General features: G+C 40.8%; 1 protein-coding gene across 1 annotated transcript in view; it reads right to left on the bottom strand.

Annotated features, from left to right (window-relative positions):
* The window catches only part of TTC23L (tetratricopeptide repeat domain 23 like), a 41,986-nt gene that overhangs the window by 5,703 nt on the left and 16,214 nt on the right, over positions 1–20,069 (bottom strand). Inside the window, 4 exon segments of the mRNA XM_024754656.1 lie at positions 6,102–6,209; positions 7,381–7,558; positions 17,279–17,404; positions 18,766–18,922. Of these exon segments, the coding sequence (XP_024610424.1) occupies positions 6,102–6,209; positions 7,381–7,558; positions 17,279–17,404; positions 18,766–18,922 (569 nt within the window).

The following is a 20,069-nucleotide window of genomic DNA, read 5'->3' as shown; positions in this document are numbered from 1 at the left end:
CTGCAAGCAAGGGGGGATTTTTCTCCAGTATTCACTTTGAGAACCTGGTCAAGTTCCTGGAGGTAAAACACAAAAGTGTAGGGGCTCCCCTGTGACTGAGTACCCTTAGAAGTTTTAACTCTCAGACTTGTGCACGTGAGCTTCCATAAATTCATCAACTACAGTTCAGGTTTTCCTACCCCAGTACTGGTTCCTGTGAACATGGGTATCTGTTCTGGTAAACTGTGATTACCTGTATTCACCCGTGTCTCCAATTTCAGGGGCATCAGTCTGCCCTGTGACCTCACTTCTCTGACAGATCTAAGAAGAGTTACTGATTTTTCAGTTGTTCAGCTTTTTTCTTGCTGTTAGGATGGAGAGACCATTTCCAAGCTCCTGCATACTGGACCAGAAACTGAAAGTCTTTGCTCGGGTTTTAACACTTATTTTAATGTTTAGTCTGGATTCCTGGGGGTGACCCCTGTGTCTGCATAGCTTCGTGTTGACCCACTGACTTGGGAAGAGGTTGCGCTCAAATGCCTCCAGACTCTATGTCTTTCATCCTCTGTTGAGTGACCTGTATGTAGACTGGGGGGTACATTTAAAGCTCTGCCACATTTCAAGTCTCCTTTGCTTGTTACTTTCTGCTGGACTCTCCAATGTCCCCTGCATGTGTATGTGGTTTCCCAGTTGGCCAGGGATGTTGGAAAGCTCATCTAGCCTTTCTATGGCTCTCATTTCAAGGTTCCTCTGGTTAAAATTTATGACTGGCCTGAGACTGACACCAACCACTACAGCAAATTCAGGCTAACAAACAGGCGATCTCCAATTCATTTCCTACTAAGTTGGCCACTATTATCTGATAAATCTGTAGGTTTTTGCCCCTTGCTCTAGACCGAGTCAGCAGCCTCCTCTGCCAGCAAAGCTGCTGGTGCTCTTGGCTGCTCCATGCTGATAAAATTGCTATTCTCAAGGACTAAGCTGGGGCAGTGGATGGATAGGAGCAGCCCCACGCAAGATGCCAGGAAGACTCTCTCTTTATCTAAAGCTCTAACAGTTTTTTGAGAATGATTTGCAATCTGTTTGCTGCTTATCTATTTCCAGTGCCCTGAAATGGGTGTTTTTGATCATTTTATTTAGTTTGTGTCTGTGTGTGTACGTTTGCTGTGTATGTTGAGAGTGTATACAGACCTCTTTACAAAGCCACAGCCAGAAGTCTCTGCCTCTGTTTACATTTTGATGTACATTTTGATGCAGTTCTACTTACTTTGCAGTTCAGTTTTCATGTTTACATATATGTAACTATAAACAGTAGTATTTTCTGTGTCCTAAAAATGCAAGTTATTTTTTCCTTAATGCTGTTTTTTAAAATTAACCTTCTCTTTATTTAAAAAATCTGGTCCTTTTATTTTATTTTAGCCACGCTGCGTGGCCTGCGAGATCTCAGTTCCCCGACCAGGGATTGAACCCGGGCCATGGCAGTAAAGCCCGGAATCCTAGCCACTAGGCCACCAGGGAACTCCCAAAATCTAGCCCTTTTAAACATTACAAAATTCTATCTAGTTAATATACCAAATTTTCCTTTCATTTATTGATAAGGTTGTTTTTAATTTTTCACAATTACAAATACTGCCACAGTGAACATCCTTATACATGTTTCCTTTTCAATTTTACTAGATATATCGAATTGGTCCCCCAATTTCATATCAGTTTACACTATCACTCCCACCAGCTATGAATGAGCAGACCTGTTTACCCACTGTCTGGCAAAAGCTAGATATTTTCAAATTTTTAAAATTTTCACATAGGATGGGTGAAAGCTTGATCTCATTACAGTTTTAAAATATATATAGTTGTAAGATGTGTGACATCCTGCCAAATTGCCCTTCAGGGAGTTTGTAATCAAATTGTTCTCATCAATCACAAATGTTACCCTTTTTAAAATGTTGACAATTTGATAGAAGAAAATTGGCATCTTTGCTGTTTCATATTATTTCTTGATTATTGTAAAGTAAATGTAAATTTCAGCTCTTACATTTAGGACAATGGTTCATTTTGAGTTAATGTTTATGTACAATATGAGAGTGTTTTGGGGGTTTTTTTGGCGTGTGGATACCAATTGTTCCAATACTATCTGCTGGAAAGACTATCATTTACACATTGAATTTTGCACCTTTGTCAAAAATTAATTGGCCATTAATTAATTAAGTCTATTTCTAGACTCTCCTTGTGTTCCAATAATTCTGATTTCTGTCTATCTCTTCACCAATACCACTCTTGCTAATTGTTGCTTTAGAGGAAGTCTTAAAATCAAGTGGTGTGATTCTCTCCAACTGTACTATTTTTAAAAACTGCTTTAGCTTCTTGGTTTCTTTGCTCTTCCATATAAATTTTAGAGTCCGCTTATCTATATTTACAAAAATTGCTGCTGGGATTTTGATCATAATTGCATTAAATCCATTGACTGATTTGGGAAGAACTGACCTCTTTACTATATTGAGTCTTCCAATCCAAGAACACAGTGTGTCTCCATTTATTTAGGTCATCTCTGACCTCTTTGATCAGGATTTTGTAGTTTTCAGGACATAGATCCTGTATATATTTTGTTAGACTTATACCTAAGTGTTTCACTTGGGAGGAAGGGACTATTGTAAATGATATCTTAAAAAATTTTGGTTTCCAGTTGTACCTTGCTAATATAGAAATATGACTGGGTTTTGTGTGTTGATCTTGTACCCTATGACCCTGCGAAGCTTAAACTCACTTACTAGATCTAGGAGATTTGTAGATTCCCTGGAATTCTAGATTCCTTGGCCAGTCGTGTTATCTACAAATAGAGACCATTTTATTTCTTCTAAGCTGTATGTCTTTTTCTTGCCTATTACACTGGCTAAGACTTCCAGTACTCTGTTGAGTAAGAGTAGCGAGTGAACATCTTCCCCTTGTTCTTAATCTTAAGAGGAAAGCATTCACTTTTACCGTTAAACATGATGTTAGCTGTAGGTTTTTTGTACAGGCCTTTTGTCAGATTGAGGAAGTTCCCCTTCCATCATTAAAGGATGTTAAATTCTGTCACATGCTTTTTCTGCATCAATTGGCAAGATTCAGGTTTGAATACTGAACCAGCCTGACATTCTGAAGGAAGAAACCTCACTTGATCATGGTGTATTATTCTTTTTTTATATATTGCTATATATTTTGTTGAGGATTTTTTACATCTATGTGCATGAAAGGTATTGGTCTATAGTTGTTGTTTTTTTTGTTTTGGTTTTGTCTTTTCTTCCATTGTCTTTGCCTGATTTTGTTATCAGGGTGATGCTGGCCTCATAAGATGAGTTGGGAAGTAATCCCTCTTCCTCAATTTTATGAAAAGATTATGTAGGATGGGTGTTATTTCTTCTTTAAATGTTAAGTAGAATTACCCAGTAAAATCATCTGGGCTTGGAGATTTCCTTCTCAGAAAGTTAACTACAAATCCTTTTTGTTTTTTAATCATTAGGGTCTATTTGGGTTATCTGTTCATCTTGGTTGAGTTTGTTCTTTATTTTATTTACGGTATTTCATGACAGGCACAAGTCTTAGGTCTTTTTATAATTAAACCTATCAATCTCTTCTTTTCTGGTATATCTTTGTGTGCTCAGAGAGTTCTTTCCTCCAATTTTTAACTTCAGTACACTTTATTCCAGTACTGTACTTTCTTCTGGCTAATTTATATGTTTTAGTTTTGATGTAAAAAATATTAATCCATCTGGAATTCAGTGGATGCTAGGAGGTAACAATCCAGATTTTCCTTAAAGTTAAAAATTAGTATCCAAGAAAAGAATAAGGCGGCCTTGGAATCTCCTAACTCTATAATCATAAACTTTTTCTCATAAAAAACAAATTTTACATATTCACAAATAGATTAAATTTCTTAATAACCATAACTAATTTTTTTTTTTGTATTTTTTGTAATAGATCTTTAGTGGAGTGTAATTGCTTCACAATACTGTGTAAGTCTCTGTCATACTACAAAGTGAATCAGCCACATGCACACATACATCCCCACATCCCCTCCCCGCTGAGCCTCCCTCCCACACTCCCCATCCCACCTCTCTAGGTATAGCAAAGCACCGAGCTGATCTCCCTGCGCTATGCTGCTGCTTCCCACTAGCTATTTTACATTTGGTAGTGTATATGTGTCGATGCTATTCTCACTTCGCCCCAGCTTCCCCCCTCCCCGCCGTGTCCTTCAGTCCACTCTCTATGTCTACATCTTTATTCCTGCCCTGCCACTAGGTTCATCAGAATGAATCCAAAAATTCATTCATGGAATTTTTTTAGATTCCATATATATGTCTTAGCATACGGTATTTGTTTTTCTCTTTGACTTACTTCACTCTGTATGACAGATTCTAGGTCCATCCACCTCACTACAAATAAATCAATTTCATTTCTTTTTATGGCTAATATTCCACTGCATATGTGTGGAATATATCCACATATATATATCCACATCTTCTTTATCCGTTCATCTGTCAATGGACATTTAAGTTGCTTCCATGTCCTGGCTATTGTAAATAGTGCTGCAGTGAACACTGCGGTACATGTATCTTTTTGAATTATGGTTTTCTCAGGGTATATGCCCAGTAGTGGGATTGCTGGGTCATATGGTAGTTCTATTTTTAGTTTTTTAAGGAACCTCCATACTGTTCTCCATAGTGGTTGTATCAATTTACATTCCCACCAATTTTTTAAAAATCAAATATATAGATGGAGCACAAATACTGTGAGTATATACAAGGACATTTTTTAAATGAGCAAGATAATTAGCTAGAAAACACAGAATAAGAAGCTTCAATTAACATTCATGCTAAAGAAAACAATATTCAAAATATCCAAATAACTTCTGAAAACTAAAAAAAAAAAGTTTATTTAATAACATGGGGAAATACAAGAGTGGAAAAAAGTAGGACACAAAACTTTCCCTATAATATCCTCCCTCCCACCCTCTCCCTCTCCCTCTCTCTCTCTCTCTTTCTCTTTCTCTCTCTCTCTCTCACACACACACACACACACACACACACACACACAAACACACACACAAAAACACTTTTCCTCTCTCTCTCTTTTTCTCCTATATGACTGGAAAATAATGTCCACCAAAATGGATTACTTTTATAAGCAAAGAAAAATCAACATTTAAAAAATATTTGTTACATTCTTTACAAATCCCAAACTCCTCCTGATAAACCACTGAATACATTAGTGTCCATTAAGTGGATCAAGCCAGGTGAGCATGGGACAGTGTCCTCCCTTACCAGTTCCTTTGCGTCTCTCCCAAAGCTACCCACTTTGAAAAGGATGACTCTGCCTAAGGAAGGACTACTTTTGGATGAGTTCATGACTTGGCTTTCCTCTAGAACCCCTAGTACCTCACTTTTGAATAGAAATCAAGAAAATTCTAGCTACTACAAACATTCTCTCTTACAAGCCAGAGGAAGAGTCCAGGAGGTTGAGAGTGGAGGAAGGTGAGGAGAGGAGCCAATGTTTTTCTCTTTTATCACTGGATCTCCTCACTAACTGAGACACCTCGGGTCACATTCATAGCATGTAGGATTTCTAGGCTTTATGCAGGTGAGTTTTGCTGAGACTCTAAGGGAATAAAGGAAATGGGAATCAGTTGATCTTACTGTTTTGTTTTGTTTTGTTTTGTTTTTGCGGTACGCGGGCCTCTCACTGTTGTGGCCTCTCCCGTTGCGGAACACAGGCTCCGGATGCGCAGGCTCAGCGGCCATGGCTCATGGGCCCAGCCGCTCCACGGCATGTGGGATCTTCCCGGACCGGGGCACGAACCCGTGTCCCCTGCATCAGCAGGCGGACTCTCAACCACTGCGCCACCAGGGAAGCCGGCCGATCTTACTGGTTTTGATGTTCCAACTACTCTGGGGAGATATGATTGTGCCTAAATTCACGCATAAAGGATTTCCTACAAAATGGTGTCCAGTCTTATCTTCCATCACAGACATGAACAGCCACTTATAATCTGTCCATATTGACAGACAGACCATTCCATTTGCCAATGTGCTTCCCTCCCGTGACCAGGAAATGTTAATATCTGCAAAACCACCTCTTCTACTTACCCTGTGTTGGGCCTCTCCAGTCATGGCATAAGCCTTGGCTAGTAACGCGCTCGCCTCTGCAGCTTGGGGGCTGACTTCAGTGAACAAAGAAACACGGATGGAATGGGCCTGGAATAGAGAAAATCACGACAAGGTAAGTACCCAAATGACAGTGTTTCACTGTAGCTTTTATAGTAGCTCTCATAGAATTGTGAGTTGACTGAAAGCTGATACGTATATAATCATAGAGTTATGCGAGAGATGAGTTTGAGTCCCAGCTCTGCTACTTCCTAGCTGTGAGCCTTGAGCAAGTAATTTTACCTTCATATGTAGAAGGAATATTTAGTTTCCATTGATTAGGGTTTGGGAAAGATTAAATGAGATGGTGCATGTAAAACACTGGGCACAGTACCCTTCACATGGTAAATTCTCAGTAAATGTTAGCTATGATTACTTTTATTATATTTCATAGCAAAAATAAAATCATAACTTTAGCTCAGCCTCTCAAAGGTTCAGTATCAAAAAAATGTCTAGGGTTCCCTGGTGGCGCAGGGAACACACAGGCTCTGCATTTGTCAAATTACTTACCTACAAGCAAATCACACTTATGGTGGTTTAACCATAAACTCTGAGATACAACCAGCTAGACTAGTTTAAAGGACAAATGACAGCATTGCACCAAAATATCATAAATTTTCATTTAAAAAGTCCTTTGTGGGCTTCCCTGGTGGCACAGTGGTTGAGAGTGTGCCTGCCAATGCAGGGGACACGGGTTCGTGCCCTGGTCTGGGAAAATCCCACGTGCCGCGGAGCAGCTGGGCCCGTGAGCCATGGCCGCTGAGACTGCGTGTCCGGAGCCTGTGCTCCGCAACGGGAGAGGCCACAACAGTGAGAGGCCCGCGTACCACAAAAAAAAAAAAAAAAAAAAAAAAGTCCTTTGCATTTGCTAAACACTTAAGTTCAGTTGCCCTTATGGCTTTTTTCCCTGGAGTAGATTTTCTCAGCTCCTTCTTCCCAGTACAGATAGAGGTGAGGGAAGCCTGGTAGGGGAAATGCTGTCTTAGACCAGGTCACACAGCAGATAGGCCCACTGTGAGTCGTTGTTCTCTGTCCAGGTCATTTAAAGTTGAGGAAGGTCTCTTGTGTGGATCTGGAGGAAAATCAATCCCATCCCCTTTTCTGAGAAGCCCAAGCGTCCCTGGCCCTGGGAACTGGGCCTGGGGCCAAACAAGCCCACCTGCCAAACAAGCCCACCTGCCAAACAAGCCCACCTGGCCGGGGCTTCAGCCAACCCACCTACCTGCTGCACGTACTGGATGGCCTGGTCATGGTTCCTCCTCAGCTCCTCGATCTGAGCAATTTCCTCGTAAAGACCAAGCAGATCTGATGTCCTATCACCCTTAGCAGCAATAACATTGTCAACTGCCTTTTCAAAGTATGCCAGAGCTAGGTTTAACCTGCGGTTGGCCAAGGAGGCTCTATAAGAAAAGGGACAAGAATGGAAAGTCACAGAGAGGCCACTTGCTTTGCAGATGCACAAGGAACCAATTCTAAGAACTAAACGATTTGGTCTTCATAGGCCAATCATGTGAGTGGCTGGCTCAAAACCTAGCCTTGTTGTAAACAAACTCCTACTAACCTGCATTTTAGCCAGCAGATTCCACTGACTACCATTCATCAAACCCATTAATATATCATGCTATAGTCTAATTTTATAAAAAAGCAAAGGGAAAAAATGGCTTATGGCAGTTCATAACATGTGATAATTTACCCATAAACAAACACTTTTGAAAATCAAAATAAAATTTTATTACCTCTGGCTGCCTCTCTTTTAGGCCAAAGCAGAGGTTTTCCTTTGTTTGATTTAGTTTAGTTTATTCCTCCTCAGTTAAAAATGAGAGAGGATAGAGAAAACAATGTAAATATCCCCCCACCACAAGGGGACGGTTAAATAAATTATGGCACATCATACAACAAAATGCTTCAGACATTAATCCTGTTTTCTTTTTAGACTAATGTGGAGAAAAATGTTTAATGTGCTAAGTTCAAACTACAGTTATAAAACTATACTTAAAATATAAACCTGATAAGACCTTCAAGATGGCAGAGGAGTAAGACGTGGAGATCACCTTCCTCCCCACAAATACATCAGAAATACATCTACATATGGAACAACTCCTATAGAACACCTACTGAACACTGGCAGAAAACCTCAGACCTCCCAAGACAAGAAATTCCCCACAAACTTGGGTAGGGCAAAAGAAAAAAAAGAAACAGAGACAAAAGAGTAGGGACGGGACCTGTACCTCTGGGAGGGAGCTGTGAAGGAGGAAAGGTTTCCACACACTAGGAAGCCCCTTCGCGGGCGGAGACTGCGGGTGGCGGAGTGGGGAAGATTCGGAGCCGCGGAGGAGAGCGCAGCCACAGGGGTGCGGAGAGCAAAACGGAGAGATTACCGCACAGAGGATCGGTGCCGACCAGCACTCACCAGTCCGAGAGGCTTGTCTGCTGACCCGCCTGGGCGGGCGGGGACTGGGAGCCGAGGCTTGGGCTTCTGTCGGATCCCAGGGAGAGAACTGGGTTGGCTGCGTGAACACAGCCTGAAGGGGGCTAGTGTGCCACAGCTAGCTGGAAGGGAGTTCAGGAAAAAGTCTGGAACTGCCAAAAGAGGCAAGAGACCATTGTTCTGGGGTGCGCGAGGAGAGGGGATTCAGAGCGCCGCTTAAATGAGTCCAGAGACGGGCGCGAGCTGCGGCTATCAGCGAGGACCCCAGAGATGGGCATGAGACGCTAAGGCTGCTGCTGCCGCCACCAAGAAGCCTGTGTGCAAGCACAGGTCACTCTCCACACCTCCCCTCCCGGGAGCCTGTGCAGCCTGCCACTGCCAGGGTCCCGTGATCCAGGGACAACTTCCCCGGGAGAACACACAGTGCGTCTCAGGCTGCTGCAACGTCACACTGGCCTCTGCCGCCACAGGCTCGCCCCACATCCGTACCCCTCCCTCACCCCTCCCTCCCCACCGCCTGAGTGAGCCAGAGCCCCCGAATCAGCTGCTCCTTTAACCCCGACCTGTCTGGGCGGAAACAGATGCCCTCAGGCGACCTACATGCAGAGGCAGGTCCAAATCCAAAGCTGAACCCCGGGAGCTGTGTGAACACAGAAGAGAAAGGGAAATCCCTCCCAGCAGCCTCAGGAGCAGCGGATTAAATCTCCACAGTCAACTTTATGTACCCTGCATCTGTGGAATACCTCAATAGACAATGAATCATCCCAAAATTGACACAGTGGACTTTGAGAGCAACTGTAGACTTGGGGTTTGCTGTATGCGACTGACTGGTTTCTGGTTTTATGTTTATCTTAGTTTACTATTTAGAGTTTATTATCATTGGTAGATATGTTTATTGATTTGGTTGCTCTCTTTCTTTTTTTTATATGTATATATATATTTTTTTCCTTTTTCCCTTTTTGTGAGTGTGTATAGGTATGCTTCTTTGTGTGATTTTGTTTGGATAGCTTTGCTTTTACCATTTGTCCTAGGGTTCTGTCTGTCCGTTTTGGGGGGGTGGGTTTAGTATAGTTTTTAGCGCTTGTTATCATTGGTGGATTTGTTGTTTGGTTTGGTTGCTCTCTTTCTTTTTTTTTTAAAAATTATTTTTAGGGTTTTTTAATTTGTAACACTTTTTAAATTTTTTATTTTAACAACTTTCTTTCTTTTTATTTTTTCTTTCTTTTTTTTCCCTTTTCCTCTGAGCTGTGTGACTGACAGGGTCTTGGTGCACCAGCCGGGTGTCAGGCCTGTGCCTCTGAGGTAGGAGAGCCACGTGCAGGACATTGGTCCACCAAAGACCTCCTGACTCCACATAATATCAAATGGCAAAAGCTCTCCCAGAGATCTCCATCTCAACGCTAAGACCCCCCTCCACTCAGCAAGCTACAGTGCTGGACACCCTATGCCAAAGAACTAGCAAGACAGGAAAACAACCCCACCCATTAGCAGAGAGGCTGCCTAAAATCATAATAAGGTCACAGACACCCCAAAACACACCACTGGACACAGTCCTGCGCAACAGAAGGACAAGATCCAGCCTCATCCACCAGAATACAGTCACCAGTCCCCTCCACCAGGACGCCTACACAACCCACTGAACCAACCTTAGCCACTGGGGGCAGACACCAAAACCAACAGGAACTATAATCCTGCAGGCTGCGGAAAGGAGACACCAAACACAATAAGTTGAGCAAAATGAGAAGACAGAGAAACACACAGCAGATGAAGGAGCAAGGGAAAAACCCAACAGACCAAATAAATGAAGAGGAAATAGACAGTCTACCTGAAAAATAATTCAGAGCAATGATACTAAAGATGATGCAAAATCATGAAAATAGAATGGGGAAAATACAAAAAACGTTTAACAAGGACCTAGAAGAAATAAAGAGCAAACAAACAATGATGAACAACACAATAAATGAAATTAAATATTCTCTAGAAGGAATCAATAGCAGAATAACTGAGGCAGAAGAATGATAAGTGACCTGGAAGATAAAATAGTGGAAATAACTACTGCAGAGCAGAATAAAGAAAAAAGAATGAAAATAATTGAGGACAGTCTCAGAGACCTCTGGGACAACATTAAACACACCAACATTCGAATTATAGGGGTCCCAGAAGAAGAAGAGAAAAACAAAGATACTGAGAAATTATTTAAAGAGATGATAGTTGAAAATTTCCCTAATATGGGAAAGGAAACAGTCAATCAAGTCCAGGAAGCACAGAGAGTCCCATACAGGATAAATCCAAGGAGAAACACGCCAAGACACATATTAATCAAACTATCAAAAATTAAACACAAAGAAAAAATATGAAAAGCAGCAAGGGAAAAACAACAAATAACATACAAGGGAATCCCCATAATAAATCATATCAAGTATCTTTTCCGACCACAATGCTATGAGACTAGATATTAATTACAGGAAAAAAATCTGTAAAAAATACAAACACATGGAGGCTAAACAATATACTACTTAATAACTAAGAGATCACTGAAGAAACCAAAGAGGAATCAAAAAATACCTTGAAACAAATAACAAAGAAAACACAACGACCCAAAATGTATGGGATGCAGCAAAAGCAGTTCTAAGAGGGAAGTTTATAGCAATACAATCCTACTTCAAGAAACAAGAAACATCTCAAATAAATAACCTATCCTTATACTTGGAGCAATCAGAGAAGGAACAAAAAAAACCCAACATTAGCAGAAGGAAAGAAATCACAAAGATCAGATCAGAAATAAATGAAAAGGAAATACAGCAAACAATAGCAAAGATCAATAAAACTAAAAGCTGGTTCTTTGAGAAGATAAACAATATTGATAAATCATTAGCCAGACTGATCAAGAAAAAAAGGGAGAAGACTCAAATCAATAGAATTAGAAATGAAAAAGGAGAAGTAACAACTGACACTGCAGAAATACAAAGGATCATGAGAGATTACTACAAGCAACTATATGCCAATAAAACGGACAACCTGGAAGAAATGGACAAATTCTTAGAAAAGCACAACCTTCCAAGACTGAACCAGGAATAAATAGAAAATATAAACAGACCAATCACAAGCACTGAAATTGAGACTGTGATTAAAAATCTTCCAACAAATAAAAACCCAGGACCAGATGGCTTCACAGGTGAATTCTATCAAACATTTAGAGAAAACCTAACACCTATCGTTCTCAAACGCTTCCAAATTATAGCAGAGGGAAGAACACTCCCAAACTCATTCTACAAGGCCACCATCAGCCTGATACCAAAACCAGACAAAGATGTCACAAAGAAAGAAAACTACAGGCCAATATCACTGACGAACATAGATGTGAAAATCCTCAACAAAATACTAGCAAATGGAATCCAACAGCACATTAAAAGGATCATAGGACATGATCAAGTGGGGTTTATCCCAGGAATGCAAGGATTTTTCAATATATGCAAATCAATCAATGTGATAAACCATATTAACAAACTGAAGGAGAAAAATCATATGACCATCTCATTAGATGCAGAAAAAGCTTTTGACAAAATTCAACACCCATTTATGATAAAAACCCTCCAGAAAGTAGGTATAGAGGGAACGTCCCTCAACATGATAAAGGCCATATATGAGAAACTCAGAGCCAACATCATTCTCTATGTTGAAAAGCTGAAACCATTTCCTCTAAGATCAGTAACAAGACAAGGCTGTCCATTCTCACCACTATTATTCAACATAGTTTTGGAAGTTTTAGCCACACCAATCAGAGAAGATAAATGAAAGGAATCCAAATTGGAAAAGAAGTAAAGCTGTCACTGTTTGCAGATGACATGATACCATACATAGAGAATCCTAAAGATGCTACCAGAAAACTAATAGAGCTAATCAATGAATTTGGTAAAGTAGCAGGATAGAAAATTACAGAAATCTCTTGCATTCCTATACACTAATGCTGACAAATCTGAAAGAGAAATTAAGGAAACACTCTCATTTATCGTTGCAACAAAAAGAATGAAATACCTAGGAATGAACCTACCTAAGGAGACAGAAGACCTGTATGAAGAAAACTATAAGACACTGATGAAAGAAATTAAAGATGATACAAACAGATGGAGAGATATACCATGTTCTTGGATTGGAAGAATCAACATTGTGAAACTGTCTATACTACCCAAAGCAATCTCCAGATTCAATGCAATCCCTAACAAACTATCAATGGCATTTTTCACAGAACTAGAACAAAAAATTTCACAATTTGTATGGAAATACAAAAGACCTCAAATAGCCAAAGCAGTCGTAAGAAAGAAAAACAGAGCTGGAGGAATCAGACTCCCTGACTTCAGACTATACTACAAAGCTACAGTAATCAAGACAATATGGTACTGGCAGAAAAACAGAAATACAGATCAATGGAACAGGATAGAAAGCCCAGAGATAAACACACACACCTATGGTCAACTAATGTATGACAAAGGAGGCAAGGATATACAATGGAGAAAAGAGAGTCTCTTCAATAAGTGGTGCTGGAAAAACTGGACAGCTACATGTAAAAGAATGAAATTAGAACACTCCCTAACACCATACACAAAAATAAACTCAAAATGGATTCAAGACCGAAATGTAAGACAGGTCACTATAAAACTCTTAGAGGAAAACATAGGAAGGACACTCTTTGACATAAATCACAGCAAGATCTTTTTTGATCCACCTCCTAGAGTAATGGAAGTAAAAACAAAAATAAACAAATGGGACCTAATGAAACTTCAAAGCTTTTGCAAAGCAAAGGAAACTACAAACAAGACAAAAAGACAACCCTCAGAATGGGAGAAAATATTTGCAAATGAATCAACGGACAGAGGATTAATCTCCAAAATATATAAACAGCTCATGCAGCTCAATATTAAAAAAAACAAACAACCCAGTCCAAAAATGGGCAGAAGACCTAAATAGACATTTCTCCGATGAAGACATACAGATGGCCAGGAAGCACATGAAAAGCTGCTCAACATCAGTAAGTATTAGAGAAATGCCAATCAAAACTACAATGAGGTATCACCTCACACCGGTCAGAATGGGCATCATCAGAAAATCTACAAACAATAAATGCTGGAGAGGGTGTGGAGAAACGGGAACCCTCTTGCACTGTTGGTGGGAATGCAAATTTGATACAGCCACTATGGAGAACAGTATGGAGGTTCCTTGAAAAACTAAAAATAGAATTACCATATGACCCAGCAATCCCACTACTGGGCATATACCCAGAGAAAACCATAATTCAAAAAGACACATGCACCCCAATGTTCATTGCAGGGCTATTTACAATAGCTAGGACATGGAAGCAACCTAAATGTCCATCGACAGACGAATGGATAAAGAAGATGTGGTACACATATACAATGGAATATTACTCAGCCATAAAAGGGAACAAAATTGGGTCATTTGTAGAAACGTGGATGGATCTCGAGACTGTCATACAGAGTGAAGTAAGCCAGAAAGAGAAAAACAAATATCGTATATTAACGCATATATATGGAACCTAGAACAATGATACAGATAAATCCGTTTGCAGGGCAGAAATTGAGACACAGATGTAGAGAGCAAACGTATGGACACCAAGGGGGAAAGTGGCAGGGGGGTGGTGGTGGTGTGATGAATTGGGAGATTGGGTTGGACATATATACACTAACATGTATACAATGGATAACTAATAAGAGCCTGCTGTATAAAAAAAATAAATAAAAATCAAAATTTCAAAAAAAAGAGAGTCATGTACCACAGTGTTCATTGCAGCTCTATTTACAATAGCCAGGACATGGAAGCAACCTAAGTGTCCATCAACAGATGAATGCATAAAGAAGATGTGGCTCATATATACAATGGAATATTACTCAGCCATAAAAAGAAATGAAATTGAATTACTTGTAGTGAGGTGGATGGACCTAGAGTCTGTCATACAGAGTGAAGTCAGAAAGAGAAAAACAAATAATGTATGCTAACATATACATATGGAATAAAAAAAAAATTGTTCTGAAGGACCTAGGAGCAGGACAGGAATAAAGACACAGACATAGAGAATGGACTTGAGGATACAGGGAGGGGGACGGGTAAGCTGGGACGAAGTGAGAGAGTGGCATGGACTTATATATACTACCAAATGTAAAAATGGATAGCTGGTGGGAAGCAGCCACAGGGCACAGGGAGATCAGCTCGGTGCTTTGTGACCACCTAGAGGGGTGCGATAGGGAGGGTGGGAGGCAGACGCAAGAGGGAGGAGATATGGGGACATATGTATATGTATAGGTGATTCAGTTTGTTGTCAAGCAGAAACTAACACACCACTGTAAGGCAATTATACTCCAATAAAGATGTTAAATATATATATATAATCCTGACATGTATATATGTGTGTGTTTATATACGTGTGTATATACACATATATTTATATTTAAATATATATATATATATAGAAAGAGAGAGAGAAATAACTGAAATGTTCATAGCAGTTATGTCTGGGTGGTGACATTACAATTGACTTTTATTTTCTTCATGTATGTGTGTTCTTTCAAATTTCCAAAACAAATGGGGAATATAATTTTTTAATGATAATAAAATAGCATTCATTTAGGTTTTTCTTTCTAGAGTTAGCAAGACACAAAGAGAAGAACATGAGTAGTTCAAAGCTGCTTCTCACAGTTATTAGCTTTATGGGCAAACTCCAGGAGTCTTTATTTCCTTCCAAATAAAAGAAGGTTAAGAATACCTAATTACAAGGTTGTTATGAAGATTAGATTTAAAATAATATGTAAAATTGCCTAACATATAGTAGATACACAATCAATATTTCTTCTCCCTTACACCATGCCCCCATCTTTGTATTCCCAAGTTGAATTAAAAATATAAGTGTGTGTATAAAATTATTTTATATAAGGCATTCTGCAATATTTACAATTTATTTGAAGCTGGAAGGTTTCTCCCTCCCCTGAAGATTAGAATTTTCAGTCAGAAGAATATATAAAGCATGTTATCTGATAATTCTTCACACACACAAAAATTTTATTTTTGTCAATCAGACCACTATTTCCCTTGACCGTAAGAGCACAAGTTATAGAATGATAATGCCTTTCATCAAGAGCTCGTAGGGAGATAATCAGCCAAGTTGTCTGACCTGCCTGAGCAGTCTGGCCTCATTTTCCCCACCCTTCAAATGGGAAAAAGGATTTGCCCTTCCTAGATATTTGGTGGGTATCAGACATAACTCAGTGTGTCATAGAAGGTGAGCTAGGGATTCAGAAGACCCAGTGCTGGCTCTCCTACCTATTAGTTCTGTCACCCTGAGCTACTTAATTTTTCCATGCCTTAATTTTCTTATCTTTAAATTAAACAGAAAAATACCTACCTCATATGCTTGTGGTATAAGACTGAGTGAAATAAATTAGGTAAAGCACTTAGGACAGTGTCTAGGATGTAGTTATACTTCAGTAAACGTTCCAACACTTAGAACAGTGCATGTACAAAACAGGTCAACAGTGTGGAATTGACGAATGAAATATGCACTCAAATTTATTCTGAAAAAGGAACAAGACTATCTTTCACATAAGCACAAAAACCTTAGTCACTGCCCCGTGTGGCAGCAGTAGACATTCACCAGACTCTAATTTATGGGCCTGTGGACTTAATTCCATATTTAACTCTGGACGTTCGGACATCTCCCTGCCATTTCCCATTTGACTTCTAGATTCATGGCTTTTTAGAGGAGGCAGGCATGACTCATGTCATTTCCTTACCATTCCGTCACCTACCCTACCATGCCAAGTGCTTACAGTTTTGGAAACAGATTGCTTTTAAGTATGTGAAGATATTTGAAAACTCTAGGGGATAGTAAACCTTTTATTATTCTTTTTTTTTTTTTATTCTGATAATCTGATGGGCCCACTCTCGTATCTAAATATTCTGATTCTCAGAGGATCCCTAACTCAACTGTGAAACAGTTAAGTCTCATTCTGGCTTGAACAAATTCCATGAACTTTGTTTCCATATGGAACACAACTTTCCCTTAAAATGTACGTGCTATGCATAACTCACGGACCTCCAATAAACTGTCTTCATTAACTGTTCCTTCCTCATCTTTTAAGTTGTCATACTTGATGACAAAAGTAGGTGGCAATTCAGAAAAAAAAGGAATTTTACAGTAAGTATGAGAGGCAGCACAAGGAAGGGCTAACAGTTTGTAAGTTCAGATCAAGTTCAGATCCAACACTTAAAGCTTATCATCGCAACAAAGCATAGCCCCCGCTCGCCGCAACTAGAGAAAGCCCGTGCGCAGCAATGAAGACCCAACGCAGCCAAAAATAAATAAATAAAATTTATATATTAAAAAAAAAAGCTTCACCTTGGATCGTTTGTTTAACCTCAGCTCAGTTTCTTTGCCCTCTCTCTAATGACATAATTATTGCACTAACTACCTCAGTGGTGGCTGTGAGGATTAAATGGGACAGAGCACACGAAGCTTAGACCATGATGTATGCGTTTGGCAAATTCGAGCCTCTTTTACTATCGTTTGAGTCTCTGGGTATTTGGCTCTGAATATTTTTCTCCCTTTATATAGAGAGTACAAGACAATCATGTAATTCCAGGCCTTAGCCATAAAAGTCCAAGCTTGTCTAAGCCCAGATCTTACCTGCCCAAAGCACCTGTTAGGTCTTCCTCTGAGACCTGTAATCCAGAAGCCCCTCCCTTATATGATTTTTTCAGCTCCTCCATGTTTCTCTCTGACTTCTGCAGGTTGAAATAAGCCTCTCTGCCAGTGAAACAGTCAAGGAGAATGCCAGCCAGGTACACAAACCTCCCACACTGACTAGGGGCACCAGTGGGTAAGCAAACAAAAGGGCCCCTTGGGAAAACGAAGCAGTATTTGAAAATGCACCCTTCCCTATTTTCCATCTATATATGCTGTCAAGAAGGGAGAATTCTTCAGAAAAGGAACAGGGCCCTGGGTGTCCTGTGGTATTGCTGCAATCCAGGGCTAGGATGGGTGGTGAGCATTTGGAGTGAACGGAAACCGTAAATTACACTGGATTTCCTTAGAGGCATCTACTGCATGACAACAATTATTCATTTTTCCCAAGTGGGTTTCTGTAAAAGAGAGGAACTAAATCTGCTGAAAGGGACTTTCTGGGTCATTTAGAAAATCCAAGCAAAGCAGGTTTTGGGCGAGAGGCAAATAGCAGGAAAGAAAATCCCCTTAATTTCCAAATATCCTTCTATCCCACATTTTCAATAGCCCTCTACTAAGAGCATAAGAGAGGAAGGAAACATATCAGATTTTGCAAGTTGAGCATCAGAACCAAAAAAGTAGAGAGGGGGATGTGTAGAGAGGAGAGACTGGGGACACATGGGCTCAAAGAGGGCTTATGATTATTCATGAACATAAAAGACCCTGAACAGTTTTCAAGTGGAGATGGTACCAAAAGGAGCTGTCAAAATCACAAGCTTTTTGAGGAGAGGCATATGTAACAGCTCCCCTCTAGAAATATGGAGAACTCTTTCTTTTGTCCATTTTGCTTGGCCTCTGGTTTCATGGGCAGTGTTCTCAACGGCATTTCAGAAAAACTAAAATGATCATGTGTACGTTAAATCAGAGGTTTTGGGCTGTATGTTACAATCACCTGGGGCTTTAAAAAATCTCAATGAACAGATGCACCCCAGACCTACTAAATCAAACTCTCTGCGGTGGGACCCAAATAGCAATAATTCTGAAAGCTCCCCCAGGGGATTACAACGTGCAGCCTACTTTGACAAACAGTGCTTTAAATTACCATTCATTTTCTGTCTTCCTACAGGGCCACCGCCGCTATCACCTGCTTCCTCATTGCTAACACTGTCTTGAGTGCTCTGAGGAGCGGGACAGGCTCCAAAAGCTTCCAGCTGGCCAGGGGATGTGTCCCCAGTGACAACCCTCCCATGGCTTAACTCACAGCTCATATGAAGAGACACAGGAGGAACATTCGTACTTTCTAGATGGACAGCAGAGGCTTGTGGAAGACCTGGATGTCAGAATGGAGCTACGAGGCCTCGGTTTCACCTCTTACCCTGTGTGAGATGACCCATGTGGCATGTGTGGCCCCTGGCCCTGATCTCCAGACCCCGCTGGGAAGGGAAGGATATCGGCTCTGTAGGAGCCAGGCCACCCCCAGAGTCTAGTAGAGCATGACCAGAGTTTCCAGGATTTCCTTTTCCTCCTTGTCTGAGGTCGTGTTTCCCTTCCAGGTCAGCAGTGTGTTCTTGGCACACTCGGCATGTTTCTTGGCCTGAGCTGGGAGACCTGGGGAAGTTTGAGGGTGGATGGCAAGATGAGAAACATTAAAAAGGTTTCTCAGTCAAAGACATTCCTGGGAGGGGGAAGGAGGGCATTGTGGTTGTCATTTGGTCTTTAGTATTGGTTCCCCAAATTGGCAGTGCATTAGAATTATCTGGAATGCTTGTAAAGAATATAGGTTCCTGGCTCCCCCCATCCTGCCCCTCATCCCAGACGTATTGAGTTGGAATCTCTAGAGGAATAGTGTCCAGGACTCTATATTTTGAATTAACTCCACAAATGCTTCTTATGCAGCCATCCGGGCATTCGTCTACGGACTCGGTTTGGAAATCACTGATGGAGTCAGGAGTGGAAGCTGAGTATCCCATTCCCAATCCACCGCTAATGCCATGTGACCTTTTCAATCCACAAAGCTTCTCCATCCTCCAAATGCAAAATGACAACAAAATTATAGAAGCTGCCCTTTTACCAAACACATGGAGATAGTCCAGGAATGAACTGGGTTATGCCACAGAGTGCTATGCTTCATTCGAGCTTTCTGGAAAAGGCATTCTATAAAGTCAAAGGGCTTATGAATACAATTACTTCCATCTGGGGATTTTTTTCAATCCAAGATGAAGCTGGTGATACAAATTGGTCACATACACACACACACACACACGCACAAAATACCTGATTTCTAAATGCAGTGAGGCCCCTCTCTAGAGAAAGAAGACAAAGGGGATACCAAACCTCTGCTAGACAGAACATGGGGCACGTTTCCCCTCATTTTCTAACTAAAGGCTGGTATTCCGGGCACTTACTTGAACTATTAGTCCAGTTAACAGAGGGAGACTTGGGAGTATTCAGTTTACAGAACTATTTCCTCATCTTCTAGCCTAGCTCATGTCTAGGGATCCCTGATGGGAAAGGGAAACTCTGGAGAAAAGAGAAAAGCCAGCAGAGAACACATAGGGGTTCTCCTCCACCCTACTGAGGACTGCCATGGCTGCTTCAGCTCTCCTCTTGGCAGCCCCCAGGGTCTGAGAAACATATTCACCCCTGCCACTGTGGGGAGGCCCACTGTACCTCTGATGCTCCGCTCACACCTCAGCCCTCAGTTTGCTCTCCGTTTGGCCCTTGGAGCCCACTTTCACAGTATGGGTGCAGTCAG

This window comes from Neophocaena asiaeorientalis, unplaced genomic scaffold (genome assembly GCF_003031525.2).
Source record: "Neophocaena asiaeorientalis asiaeorientalis breed wild unplaced genomic scaffold, Neophocaena_asiaeorientalis_V1.1 scaffold229, whole genome shotgun sequence".
NCBI lineage: Eukaryota > Metazoa > Chordata > Mammalia > Artiodactyla > Phocoenidae > Neophocaena > Neophocaena asiaeorientalis.
This window is presented reverse-complemented; position numbering and strand designations above follow the sequence as displayed.